Consider the following 13,877-nt stretch of genomic DNA (forward strand, 5'->3'; position numbering starts at 1 on the left):
AGATTGAAGTGTTCTCCGACTGGTTTATGAATGTTATAATTCTTGACATCTGATTTGTGTCCATTTATTCTTTTACGTAGAGACTGTCCAGTTTGACCAATGTACATGGCAGAGGGGCATTGCTGGCACATGATGGCATATATCACATTGGTGTATGTGCAGGTGAACGAGCCTCTGATAGTGTGGCTGATGTTATTAGGCCCTGTGATGGTGTCCCCTGAATAGATATGTGGGCACAGTTGGCAACGGGCTTTGTTGCAAGGATAGGTTCCTGGGTTAGTGGTTCTGTTGTGTGGTATGTGGTTACTGGTGAGTATTTGCTTCAGGTTGGGGGGCTGTCTGTAAGCAAGGACTGGCCTGTCTCCCAGGATTTGTGAGAGTGTTGGTAAGCTATTGCCAGCAGGAGAGTGGGGTGGGGGGAGGTATTTTTTCATGCTTTGTGTGTATAAAAGATCTTCTACACTTTCCACAGTATGCATCGGATGAAGTGAGCTGCAGCTGACGAAAGCTTATGCTCAAATAAATTGGTTAGTCTCTAAGGTGCCACAAGTACTCCTTTTCTTTTTGCGAATACAGACTAACACGGCTGTTACTCTGAAACCTGAATTCAGGCAATGGCAGCATCTGCCATTACCCTGTACATAAACAGCACCTCCCTCCCCAACTGTAGCAGGGATTGGTGCTGTATAACAGCTGATAAGTGCAGTTAGCACCACCGATAATGAAAGGTTAAAAAAAAAACAAGAATGGCTGAATACCTTTCTCTCCTCTCTCCACTCTCACCCCCCACAGCAAATCTTCATAAGGTCATTCCAAGAAATTTAGTGCTCCTGATAACAAAGGTTTGTAAGCACATTTGAATAGTGAGGAGCCTTAGTATGTTCACTGTTCGGTATTTGAAAATGTTGTCATGTTTGTTCTTTTCGGGGGGAGCTGTTATGAGCAGCAAGGGAGTTTGTTCTCTGCCTTAATCTCTGTAACTAGAGTCAATTCTTGAGGCAGAGTTGCTCTCTGGGAACTCGGCACTGATGACAGAGGGATTTGCCTGGATGCTGGTTATGGCCACCTCTATTCAGGGACTGCTGTCTACAAGTGTAAAATAATCAACCTGCAGTAAATGTATGTATCCAGATTCCTCCGCTGATTGCTCCTCCAATAAGAAGCTGACTTGCAAGTCCCTGGACATCTGCTTCTGCTCAGCAGAGGGATGACATGCATCTTCTTTCTTCTCCATCATCTAGTAACCTTCTCTCACTCCCTTTTTTGCAGCAGCATTATTCATCCTGTGAAGTAGGATATTCCTCTTCAAGCATGGATTACATCTGATAATGAGTCTCAGGGCAGCAGAATTCACTGCAATTCAACACGGAATGCAAGAAAGAAAATTCAGGGACTTGTGTCATTTTAACAAAATGTTATTATTTAAGCATACAGTCTCTTAAACTGGAGTGTACCATTAAGCAAAAAAAGCCATAGTGTGCAGTTTACCATAGACCCAACTTTCCCATTTGCTAGATGTCTGATCAGTTCAAGTCCAATGGAAGCACCTAAAGGGGAACCTATCCATTGAATGAACTGGGGTCTTGACCTGTGAAAATGTAAAGTATTAGACTGTATATATACACTTCTTGTATCTCCTGAAATGTGTGAGAGATGGCTGCTTTGCACTCTTTGTTTAACTGGACACCTTCAACTTGATCCATTTCTGTCTAAAGTTTTTTTTTATTTAATGTTGTGAAAAGTAACCCATAAGAGGTGTAAAATTGCGTGGGATTAGAGAAAATTTTAATTTTTCCATTTAATTTGTCTACTAAGTACATTTAATAATGCTCTTGTGTCGTCATTTGCTCTGCTGGTGGACAGCTGAACTTAGTCTGATGCATTAGTATGGGCACATGACACCCATTCACTGCTCTGGAATCCTACATGTATAGTTTTCCCTGGACTCTGCAAAAGCGTATTTAACAGTAACTGTCATGAAGGACCTTCTGATGTTCCAGAGTTTGGGTGGATGCTGCTATATAAGTATTTCTCATTTAAATGATTATGCAATAAAATTTCACTGAAAAGTAAATGCAATGCATTTATGAATTTCTATTGTATACAACAATTACAACTACATATAAAACACTACATTAAATAAATGTTAAGGTTGCAAAGTCTAGCACTCAAAAATTGGGCAATGCCAGAATTAAAGTTGCTCATGCAATCTTAATTTATCCCACTGGGGCATATGTATTTTGAAAGAGTCTTTCTCATCATCATATAAGAGGTCTGTAGCAGAGCCAAAACCCCACACTTCTGCCTTCCAGTTACATGCTTTGACCACAGGAGAAAGTCCTTTCTCTTTTCACAACCCTCTGCCTCATTTACTGTCTAGCATATGCGTTAAAAGAGTCTGGAATCCCAGAGAACAAAGAATATGCGATCAAATAATTAACATTTTTTCATAATTTCAAGGTAACCTAATTTCTGGCATTTCCATTTAAGTGATGGACTCTGAAACTTTAATGTACTTTTAATGTAGTGGGTTTTGAATGTAATTTTAATATTTTAACAGAAACATTAAAATACACTAAATTTCTGTTATCTGGAATGACATTGACCTCACACATAGGTCATCAAAAGGATTTCAACAGAGGATTTTGAGATTCACAGCACAAATCTTTACCTTTTGAGCTAAAGAAGTAACTAACAACAGTGGTAGGCTGTTATCCTCCATATGGTCTAGTTGCGAGAAGGGTACACTGCATATGCTTTGCAAATGGCTTACACAACTATTAGGTACTGTATGCTAGACAGTAGAAAGTTGGTAACCAGAATATCTGGGTTATCTTCACAGCTGTGGAAGAGAGTGGGCTTTTGTAGTTAAGGACAGCACAGTCAGGCTCACAGATTTGGCACATTCATCAGGGAAGGAAGTGTGGCTGTGAGTGAGACCAGAGTCTGATGCCTAAATACACTTTTACGTATAATTTCACCAGAATTCAAGTTGTGTTCCCTTCATTTTGCATGGAATATCCCAGCTGATGTGAAATTATGTTAAACCTGCTAAACCAATTTTGTCACTACCATCCAGGATGTCTTAGATCTCCATCAGAGTGGCCCTTTGCTCACAAATCCATTTGTATCAGGAGTTGCAGCTATCAGCATGCATTTCAGTCATCTTATAAGCAGCACAATTTTCTCCTTGCTTCCTTCCTTTTATTTTAAAACTGAAAAACAAACCAACACAAAGATAAGGGAGATCAAAGTATAACTTGGTTCTACAACACCATAAAACATAAATAGTGAAACAAAGAAGAACAGATGCTTTCTTGGTACCACCTTACTTTCAGAGGGAGTGAGACTTGGAGGTCAGGTCCCCAAAGGCCACAGAGATGGGGCTTCCTTTGGGTCACACAGAAGGGGGACATCTCACAGGATCTGCCATTATTGATGGACTTCACACATTCTTTATGGTTTTTAACCCTTCTGTGTCTCACTGGTGGCTATCCAATTGGAAATTAAAGATCCCATGGAAAGAGTAGAGGTGTTCATGAAGTATCCTGGCCAACATTCCCCCTCTCAATAAAACAGGTTGCTATTCTTATCGTTGTTACAAAATCTCAGCCTTTTGGAAATATATTGGCTTATTGGAATTTGTGTATGAAAGATGAATTATGGATCAAGCTTGCAATGTACTGGGAGGGGACACAAAGCACTGCAAAATGACTCTGGAATTATGTAGAATATTTATCCTGGTGGAGAGAAAAACAAGGACCTGTGATTGCTCTTTTTGAATCAATGATAAAACAAGCATTGGGTTTGCCTTTCCACTGTCTTGCACCTCATATGGAGAGACAAGGTGGGTGAGGTAATATCTTTTATTGGACCAACTTCTGTTGCTGAGAGAGACATGTTTTGGAAACCTTGTTTCTCTCACCTACCTTGTCTTTGTCATATGCTGAGCCTGGCACGGATGCAACAACACTGCTTGCACCTTGTATAGTCATTTACACCTGTCAAGAGTGGGCTCGAGGTTGTGGTGTGCTTTACTTTGTTTTCAATGTGCCCTTGTATGGATAAATCATCTGGGGGGGCAGGGGGGAATATATTTGTCCAAGCAACTGAGGCAAGTTAAAGTGATGGCCAGGGCTGCAGGTGAGCAGGGCATAAAGTAAAGGGGGATCACAGGCATGGAAAACATTTTTTAAAACTTGAGAAGGGTTGCACATCAAAGCTGTAGACTCATGCAGCTCCTCAGGATCTGCTCCACACCCTCTGGGCAGAAGTACCACTCTCCACTCATTAGCTCATCTGCCCATGTCAGACATGCAGGGTCTGTTTACTGCCTCTCTATTGGGGAGAAATATTTTGACCCTACCCACTGTTGGGTGGAGAGTGGGGAAAGTTGCTGGCCTGATTGGCTCTTTGTTTGGAAGCTGGGAGCCAATGGGGACTGGGAAAGAGAACACACCATAGAAATGAATGGGGCAATTCACATCTCTGCAAGGCTTCTAAGGTTCTTGAGGTGGGTAAGTTACTCGGGAGATCCCTTTTCCCCTCCAGCTCTACACCAGGCAGGGATTCCCTTGTGCCAAGAAAATCCCTAGCTGCCCTGTTTACAGCTCCTTCATACAGCAGTGTAAGTGTTGGGGGCTGAGAATCTGACCTCACATCTCCAGAGGCAAAAACCTAAAAGCTTTCAATATAATGTCTGGAAATGTTCACTGTTCTTATTTGAAAATTAATCTACCTGTGTCCCTGTTGTTTGGAATCATCAAGCCATATCCGTCTTCCTTTCTTCTCTTCATAATTTAATCCAATCCAAAGAAAAACAGCATCCTTGTCCTTTGTTTATAAATTCCTACAGCTAGAATTACATCATTACACCCTAATAATAATGGCATGTTGCAAAACTCCAGTGGTAATAAAGTTCAATAATAACACAATATTTGCTTGTGCACTTTTCATGCCTAAGGATTGAAAAGTGTTTTACAAACCATCAAACTATGCACATGGGGCCAGATTTGCAGCTGTGCCCAGATTCACTGGTTACAGCTGCTAGGGGGGAGTGGCATGGGATGCAGATCTTGGGGTCTATTCTGTGCTCTTCCCAGCCCATGCTAGCTTACTTCAGACCAGCTGCAGGTTCTAAAGCACACCGGCTGGTAATGGGTCTTCTTCTTCTTGTAATGGGGACTGCAGGGGTTCGGGATGCTGAAGAGCACTTCACTAATTCTGTCAACTGAAGATCCAAAAAATGTTGGGGAAGTCCCCATTTGGGGAGGTCCAGCTGCTTTCTAGTCCCTTTTTGTTGCAAGAGTGACAAAGTTGTTGTTTAGGATTTGGCCCATGGGACCTGATTCTCCACTGCCTTGTACAGACACTTAAACTTCTGCAAAGGAGGCCTAAGGTACGCAGAGGAATCACTCCACCCACCGGTGAAAAGCAGCAGCCTTCGGGGTGGTTTAGTTGTGCACAGAAGTTTAGGACAAAAATTGAAGGACAGAAATCCCTGAATCAGTTACTAAATATCTATTGTTGTTGGGGTTTATCACTAAGACAAATTACTGCAAATATTATTTATGTGAAATTTAGGCTGATGCACATCACATCATTCATACAGACAGCCAAGAGGTTTCTTCATATACAGGGGTCTATTTTCCCTCAGCGCACTTGCTTACTAGCCATTCATATTGCATTATATAAGCATATTTATAGAACTGACCTCTGTTAATACAGGGAAATATTCTGCTCTTTTTCAGATTTATATCCATGTAAATGAGATCAGAAGTTGACCCACAGTAGGCAATACAGATTTACCATTTCAGTTTCATCTTCAATAACAAGCAGCTCAGATTTTTTTTCTGAACAATATTCTTTATTGTAGTTCCAAGTCTCACGATTTTCTGAGTAACAGTAACATCTCCCACTGTGCAGCACCCATCCATTGGGGCAGAGCTCACATTTTGAATCTGAAGAGTTAAGGAGTGAAGAGATATTAATATTAGTTATTTACAATTGTTTTATGTATTGCCCAATTCAAACTTTTGTTGTGGATTTTGAAAACAGAAGCCAAGATTTTTTTTTAAATGGGTGCCTAAAGTCATGCCCTTAAGTCTGTATTTAGGCACCTTAATAGGTGCCTGCTTTTAAAAATCTGAACGTTAAAATGAGGCATTTTTCATGCCTCATGTACCTTGTACCCTTTGTACTTGTGCTGCTTTTCTTGTGGCTTTTCCATAAGGAGAAGCCCAGCAGGCAGGTGTTGGGAACCAGCTGATCCAATTAAGCAGCAGCTAATGATTGGCTCTGATTCCCAGCTGGAAGATATAAGTGAGGCCTCAGTGCTGTTGTGGGGTGGAGGTGAGAATGTATAAACACTTTTCTGGCAGGGTTGGTGTCCTGAGGTTAAGAGAGGGCTGTGATCCGATTCCCTGAGCTGTGGGGTGGGGATCCTGCAGTACCAGTCCAGGTCAGGAATATCATTTGTTCCAAAACCATAAGGAACATAGAAAAGTGACAGAAAGTAAAAGAGTCTGTGCAAAAGGCTGACATGGAGTGGGAGTATCTGATTGTTTTGTCCCCTGAGCCAGTGGGCAGGCTCACCACACTACAGCCTCCTTCCATGAAGTCTTCTGAATATAACAAGGCTGGGCAAACTACAGCCCAAGGGCCACATCCAGTCTTCTAGCTCCCGCCAGGGAGTGGGGTCAGGGGCTTGCCCCACTCCACACAGCTCTTGGAAGCAGCAGCATGTCCCCCCTCTGACTCCTTTGTGAAGGGGCAGCCAGGGGGCTCCGCATGCTGCCTCTGCCCCAAGCACCTCCCCTGCAGCTCCCATTGTCTGGGAACTGGGGCCAATGGGAGCTGCAGGGGAGGTGCCTGCAGATGGGGCAGCGCGCAGAGCTGCCTGGCTGTGCCTACATGTAGGAGCCAGAGGGGGGACGTGCTGCTGCTTCTAGGAGCTGCTTGAGGTATGCATCGCCTGCACCCCTGACTCTCTCCCTCCCTCCTGCACCCCAACCCCTTGCCCCAGCCCTGATCCCCCTCCTGCACTCCAAACCCCTCGGTCCCAGCCCGGAGCACCCTCCTGCACCCTCACCCCAACACAGAATTATAGAATATCAGGGTTGGAAGGGACCTCAGGAGATCATCTAGTCCAACCTCCTGCTCAAAGCAAGACCAATCCCCAATTTTTGCCCCAGATCCCTAAATGCCCCCCTCAGTGATTGAACTCACAACCCTGGGTTTAGCAGGCTAATGCTCAACCACAGCTATCCCCCAACCACTAATTTCATGAGCATTCATGGCCCACCATACAATTTCCATACCCAGATGTGGCCCTTGGGCCAAAAAGTTTGCCCACCCCTGGAATATAAGATGCACCTGTTGGGGAATGCCTAGGTTAAGGCCATGGATCCACATTCTTAAAGGCATTTAGGTATCTAATGACGCAGGGGCACTTAATAGGGTTCTCAAAAGTACCTAGACACCTAACTCACATTGATTTTTGTCACTTAGGCACCTAGTAGGACTTTCAAAAACTCCTATCTGCATTGTAAGGTGCCTAAATTCCTTTAAAAATCTGGCCCATAGTGCCAACTCACTTAAGCAGTGCTTGGTTCTAAAAACATTGGCTGAAATCCTGGCACTATTGAAATCTGTGGGAGTTTTGCTATTTGCTGTTGACTTTGGTAGGGTCAGGATTTCATCCATGCAGGAGCAATGAAGTACTTAAACGGTACTAGCCACACTGTTACTTTTTTCCTTTCCTTTTATTTTTATAAATGTGTGGGCCAAAATGTTCCAATGTGGGTGCCTAAAGTTAAGCACCTATATCCATATTTAGCAAGCAGAACATGACTGCTGGGATTTCTGGAGGTGTGGAGCACCTGGAGCTCCCATTGATGTCAGTGGGATTTGTGGATGCTCAGCACCTTTGAAAAATCAGGACAGTTTTATTTAGGTTCCTAAATAAACCTAACTTTAGGCACCCACATTTGAATATTTTAGTCTATAGTTGTGGACATGCTCTACTTCCTCTTTACATTACTGAGGACTTAAACAGCTAATATTGCAGAATAATATTTTATTTTCTTACCCTTTGTATCTATGCACAGACTGTCCTTTAATCCAATCCTGCCCTCTGAACCCCTCGGTCCCAGCCCAGAGCACCCTCCTGCACCCTAAACCCCTCATCCCCAGTCCCACCCCACAGCCTGCTCCCCCAGCCAGTGCCCTCACACACACACCCATGCCCCAGCCCTCATCCCCTTCCTGCTCTCCAAACCCCTCAGTCCCAGCCCAGAGCCCCTCCTACACCCCAAACCCCTCATCCCCAGCCCCACCCCAGAGCCTGCACCCTCAGCTGGAGCTCTCACTCCACACACCCCACCCCCGCACCCCATCCGCTCTGCTCCAGCCTGGAGCCCCCTCCTGCATCCTGAACTCCTCATTTCTACCTCCACCCCGGAGCCCACACCCGCAGCCAGAGTCCTCACCTCCTCCCACACCACAACCCCAATTTCGTGAGCATACATGGCCCACAATACAATTTCCATTCCCAGATGTGGCCTTTGGGCCAAAAAGTTTGTCCACCCCTGCACTATAGGAAGGAAAAACAATTAAGAGCAGAAATAATGGGGACCCTAAAAGCAATTTTATTTTCCCACTGAGTGATACTGAATGTGACGATAAAGTACTGAGTATTAGATAATAAGAAAAATGTCAATTATGTAAAGTCCATGTTCTACCCTTGATCTTTGTGCAAACCTCCCATTGACATCAGTTGGAGATATACTGTGGACTGAGGAGAGTATGGGGTCCTAAATTTATGCCACAGTGCACTTAACATATTTAAAAATGCAATTTGGACCTCTCTACAGAACAAATTTCATATTCCCTGTGCTAAAGTGTCAATTTGCTCTGGAATAAAATAATATCTTGATAACCCAAACTGGATAATCCCCTGACAACAAATAGCCCCAAACACTTTCCCATCACTACAATGGATTTTGTTCACAAAGGAGTTTTGAGGTTTAATAAATATTGACAGAAAAATTATGTTTCGGAGAACATCCTTACACTTTACTTTGATCACAGTCTTTATTGCATAGTATCTACACAGGGAACAAATATTTGCTAATGGGCTCTTCAGTCTAGCAGAAAAAGGTGTAACACAATCCAATGGTGAGAAGTCAAAGCTAGACCAATTCAGACTGGAAATAAGGAGTACATTTTTTACAGTGAGAGTAATTAACCCTTGGAACAATTTACAGAGGGTTGTGGTGGCTTCTCCATCACTGACAATTTTTAAATCAAGAGTGGATCTTTTTCTAAAGAATCTACTCTAGGAATTATTTTTGGAGAAGTTCTGTGGCCTACTTTTTACAGGAGGTCAGACTAGATGATCATAATGGTCCCTTCTGGCCTCGGCACCTATGGATCTACTTACCAATTCCTCTTTGCTTTCAATTACAGCAAGCAAAGCATCTTGTTGAGAACAGAATTCCTCACTAGTCTCCCAATACTTCACTTCATCAGAAAGGTAGTAACATTTTCCTTTGTAGAGCAGCCAGTTATCAAGACATGGATCTTTACACTTAGGGTCCCTAGAAGCTAAATAATTGGAAAGCAAATGTTCTTATTGTTCTCTTATAACATGCTCTCAGCGCATATTCACTGGGGTAGCTTGGCCCAGCCTACAGGTCATTCCCGTCTGACAAAAGGCGGCACGATGGCAGCAGAGGTGGTGCCTACACATCACACCTTGTGTCAGAACTCAAAAAATCTCAGATTAAGATGAAAAACTGAAAAAATCTACCCTATTCGGTGGAGATTTTTAATGAAAACAGAATTTGACACAACTCCCAAAGGCAGGTCCAATATGGCTATTAATCCGACCTTCTGTTCCAAATAAAGGGTGGGCATAATCATCCAAAAAGTGATGCTAATTTGTCTCTTATATTGTTAAATTCTATAGTTCTTTCCTATACTTTAACTCTGCCCCCCAACTGTCACCCTTCCCACCCCTGATTTGCATTTGTCCCATCTATTCCAGTGTCAAAAATTACATAAAACATGCAACTCTTTGCTAGAACTGGTCAAGAATATTCCATTGAAATGTTTGTATGAGATTCCCATGATATACCATAGTGGTTCAACCAGAGCAAAGACTATGGTGCAACATGGGATATGTAGTCCAGCAGAAAGAAAGATGAGCACACGAGGCACCCACACTACAACACTCATGAGGTACTAGGGCAGATGCGCTTCCAAGTTAAACTGAGAAGTAAAACATTTTGATTTGGGAATGGCAGAATATTTCATTTTGACTGAAAAGGTTGGAACAAACATTTTGAATCAAGTTTTTTCTTAACTTTTCCTACTGCAACAAATTTCAGTATTTTGACTTTTCATCCTGATTCAGGCTGAAAACTGTTGAAATAGCAGAATTTACCACAGGATGGAAATTCTAGTTTTCCTCTGGCTTGACCACTGGCATATACTAAAACTTTCCTGGCACTAAGTGCTTTTGACAGCACATATATCTGCAATATCTTCACTGAAGTTGCTTTCAAATACACAGGATGATGTTGTGGCTGCACAAAGGGAAGGCCACCCATGCTGTTGGGCTGATATGGTAACACTACTGAAAGGAGAGCCCTACACTACATCTGCTGCAGGAAAGGACCCCTACTATCTTATACCCTGGTTTCTGAAAATTCATGTCTCACACACACACACACACACACGGAGTCCGGAGACATGGCAGTTGTATCGGGGGTGTTCCCTCTCCCTCAGTGTCAACATGACCCTGATATAGTATCTGCACTGAATGAACTCCAGCCCCACATTACCGTTGTCCTACTTTCCCAATTACTAGCTGCACTGAGAGGAACTCAGGCATCCTACTGTGCTGAAGCGGTGACTCTACGGAGTAGGAACCCACAGCCCCTCCCCACTGACAGTGGTAATGTGGCAGCTCCACTTAGGAAACACCCCAAACTCTCACTCTGCTAATGTAGTAGGAGCACTGAAGAAACCCTTTCCCAATCCTCAAAAAGAAAAGGAGTACTTGTGGCACCTTAGAGACTAACCAATTTATTTGAGCATAAGCTTTCGTGAGTTACAGCTCACTTCATCGGATGCATACTGTGGAAACACGGTAGAAGCGGTATGCACAGTATGCATCCGATGAAGTGAGCTGTAACTCACGAAAGCTTATGCTCAGATAAATTGGTTAGTCTCTAAGGTGCCACAAGTACTCCTTTTCTTTTTGCGAATACAGACTAACACGGCTGTTACTCTGAAACCTTTCCCAATCCTATGTGCTGATGGGGCAGTTTCACATCCTCTGTACTCCCCGCTCTCCTACACACTGCTCTCCTTTTCCCATCAATGTGGCAGCTGCACTGAAGGAACCCCAAGCACATACTCAGCCGATGTGTGGGAATCACCAAGGACTTCCCTCCACCTAAATGCACACCGTATGCCAGCACAGCAGCTCCAATGGGATGAGGGATCTAGTCAAGCTTTCTGCCACGCCACACCCTATTTGTCTCTATTGCATCTACATTTCAGGGTGGGGGAGGTCCCACAATACTTTGTGCCAGTGCAGCAGCTGCACCAGGAGAGTCCACATGGCAACACTGAAATTACACAGAGAGAACTTGATACACGACTGATATGCAGGCAGCATCAGAACTCCCACCTTTATACTTCATACATCTGCTAGCCCCAAGAGACGTGTCCCTCCATTCTAGCTAAATTTGATCAGATGCACAAAGGGAAACAAACAATGTGCAAATGAGTTGGCTGCACAAAGGGCAACCCCACATACATAAGGTGATTGCACATGACATATTGAAAGAGAACAGAGAGCTTGCGCCTTTTGATGGTGCTATAAGCTCCACGCTGGGAAGGTTTAACGAGAAAAGAAATTATCTGGTCCCTGCATAGGAGAAAGGAGAAAGTGTTCTCTGTCAGTATTAATTTAAATAAATTATATTAGGCCTTGTCTACAGTACACAGTTATTTCGGAATTAGCCGAGTTACTTCGAAATAAAACTTATTCTGTCCACATGACCAAACCAGTTTTTTTTTATTTAAAGGGCTCTTTAATCCAATTTCTGTACTCCACCTCGGCAAGTGGAGTAGCGCTAAAATTGAGATTGCAGTTCCGGGTTACAGGTACTATGGACGCAATTCGACATTATTGCCCTCCGGGAGCTATCCCAGAATGCTCATTGTGACCGCTCTGGACAACACTCTCAACTCCGATGCACTAGCCAGGTAGGCAGTAAAAGCCCTGGGAACTTTTGAATTTCCTATTTGCTCACCATCAGCACAGGTCAGCATCAGCACAGTCCATCATCACAGGCGACCATGCAGAGTCCACCACCACAAGAGACCACGCAGTCCCGGATTCGCAGACGAGCTCCAGCATGGTCCGAATGGGAGGTACTGGATCTCATTGCATGTTGGGGAGACGAATCTGTTATGGCAGAACTACCTTCCAAAAAAAGAAACGCAGATACGTACGCTAAAGTCTCCAGGGCCATGATGGAAAGAAGCTACTCCAGGGACACAGAGCAGTGTCGTACAAAAATCAAGGAGCTCAGGCAAGAATACCAAAAAGTCAGGGAGGTGAACGGGCACTCTGGGTCACAGCCCCATACATGCCGCTTCTACTGTGAGCTGAAAGCAATTATGGGGGGGTGATGCCACCACTACCCCACCACTGTCTATGGACACCTGCAAGGGGGGAGTAGCACGGAGCGAGGAGGAGGAGTTTTTGGAGGATGAAGAGGAGGAGGAGGAGGAGGACAGTGCACAGGCAGCAAGTGGGGAATCCGTTTTCCCCCCTAGCCAGGAACTATTCTTAACGCTGGAGCCAATGGCCTCCCCCAACTCCCAAGGCATGCTCCCGGACCATGACCCTGGAGAAGGCACTTCTGGTGAGTGAGAGCTAGATCAGAGCCACACGGTGGGGGGAAACCCAGCCATGCTGGGCTGTTTCCATTTAGTTTAAAGTGCTAATTCCTGCTCAGAGCCTCATCAGAGCCATGCGGTGTGTGGGGGGGAGGGTGTAGTGTGAAGCGATCATCCCAGAGAGCCCGCAGGCCCTCCTTTTGTATGGCAAACCCATCAGGCATTGCTTGCTATGGGAAAGGGGGCCCGGCAGTTTGAAAGCATTGAAATTAATGTAGAAGAAGCAGAATCCCGCATGCCCCTAGGGCTTACCATGGCTGCCTGCAAGCTGAATTCTGTTGCCTGGCCGCATGTGATAGCTTACTCACACCAAAGTGGCAGGCACTTCAGTATAAGAGGCAAAATGCGACCTTGTACAGAAAGAACATGTGCTGTGTACTATGAATGGCCTGTTTCATGGAGAAAGAGTGTCCCCTTTGTTCTCTAAAATGTATCTTTTAAAATACTACCCTCCCTTTTTCTCCTCCCCCAGCACGTGCAAATGTTTCAACGCGGCCCCTATCTACTCCATCCCAGAGGCTGGTTCAGATTAGAAGGTGGAAAAAACGAACTCAGGATGACATGTTTGCCACGCTCATGCAGTCCTCCCGCACTGATAGGGCCCAGCTGAATGCGTGGAGGCAAACAATTGCAGAGTTGTGTAAAGCATTACATGAATACGAAGAGAGGAAGGACGCGCGCGATGAGAGCAGGCAGGATGCTGTGGTCAAGCTCATGGGGGAGCAAACTGACATGCTCCGCTGTATGATGGATCTAATGCGGGAAAGGCAGCAAGACCACAGACTGCTGCTGCAGCCCCTGAATAACCACCCTCCCTCCTCCCCAAGTTCCATAGCCTCCTCACCCAGACACCCAAGAACATGGCGGGGTGGGGGGCTATGGGGACCCACACAGTC

At 44.5% G+C, this 13,877-nt stretch overlaps 1 protein-coding gene across 9 annotated transcripts in view; it reads right to left on the reverse strand.

Moving 5' to 3' along the window:
- Positions 1-487: 487 nt before the first annotated feature.
- Positions 488-13,877, reverse strand: part of LOC102942359 (C-type lectin domain family 2 member B) — a 53,587-nt gene continuing 40,197 nt past the window's right edge. The window contains exons 4-6 of one of the 9 annotated variants that reach the window (XR_005227251.2): positions 5,809-5,960; positions 2,672-3,215; positions 488-1,353 (exon numbers count right to left, since the gene is read on the reverse strand). Coding sequence is in view for 3 of the 9 variants with exons in the window: in XM_037911959.2 (XP_037767887.1) it covers positions 3,131-3,215; positions 5,809-5,960 (237 nt within the window). In the remaining 6 variants the exon portion in view is untranslated. Of the gene's footprint in view, positions 1,354-1,408; positions 5,961-13,877 lie in introns of those variants that run through there. The other 8 variants (XR_005227253.2, XR_006291454.1, XR_006291463.1 and 5 more) reach the window with 8 other exon arrangements.

This window comes from Chelonia mydas, chromosome 1 (genome assembly GCF_015237465.2).
Source record: "Chelonia mydas isolate rCheMyd1 chromosome 1, rCheMyd1.pri.v2, whole genome shotgun sequence".
Classification (NCBI taxonomy): domain Eukaryota; kingdom Metazoa; phylum Chordata; order Testudines; family Cheloniidae; genus Chelonia; species Chelonia mydas.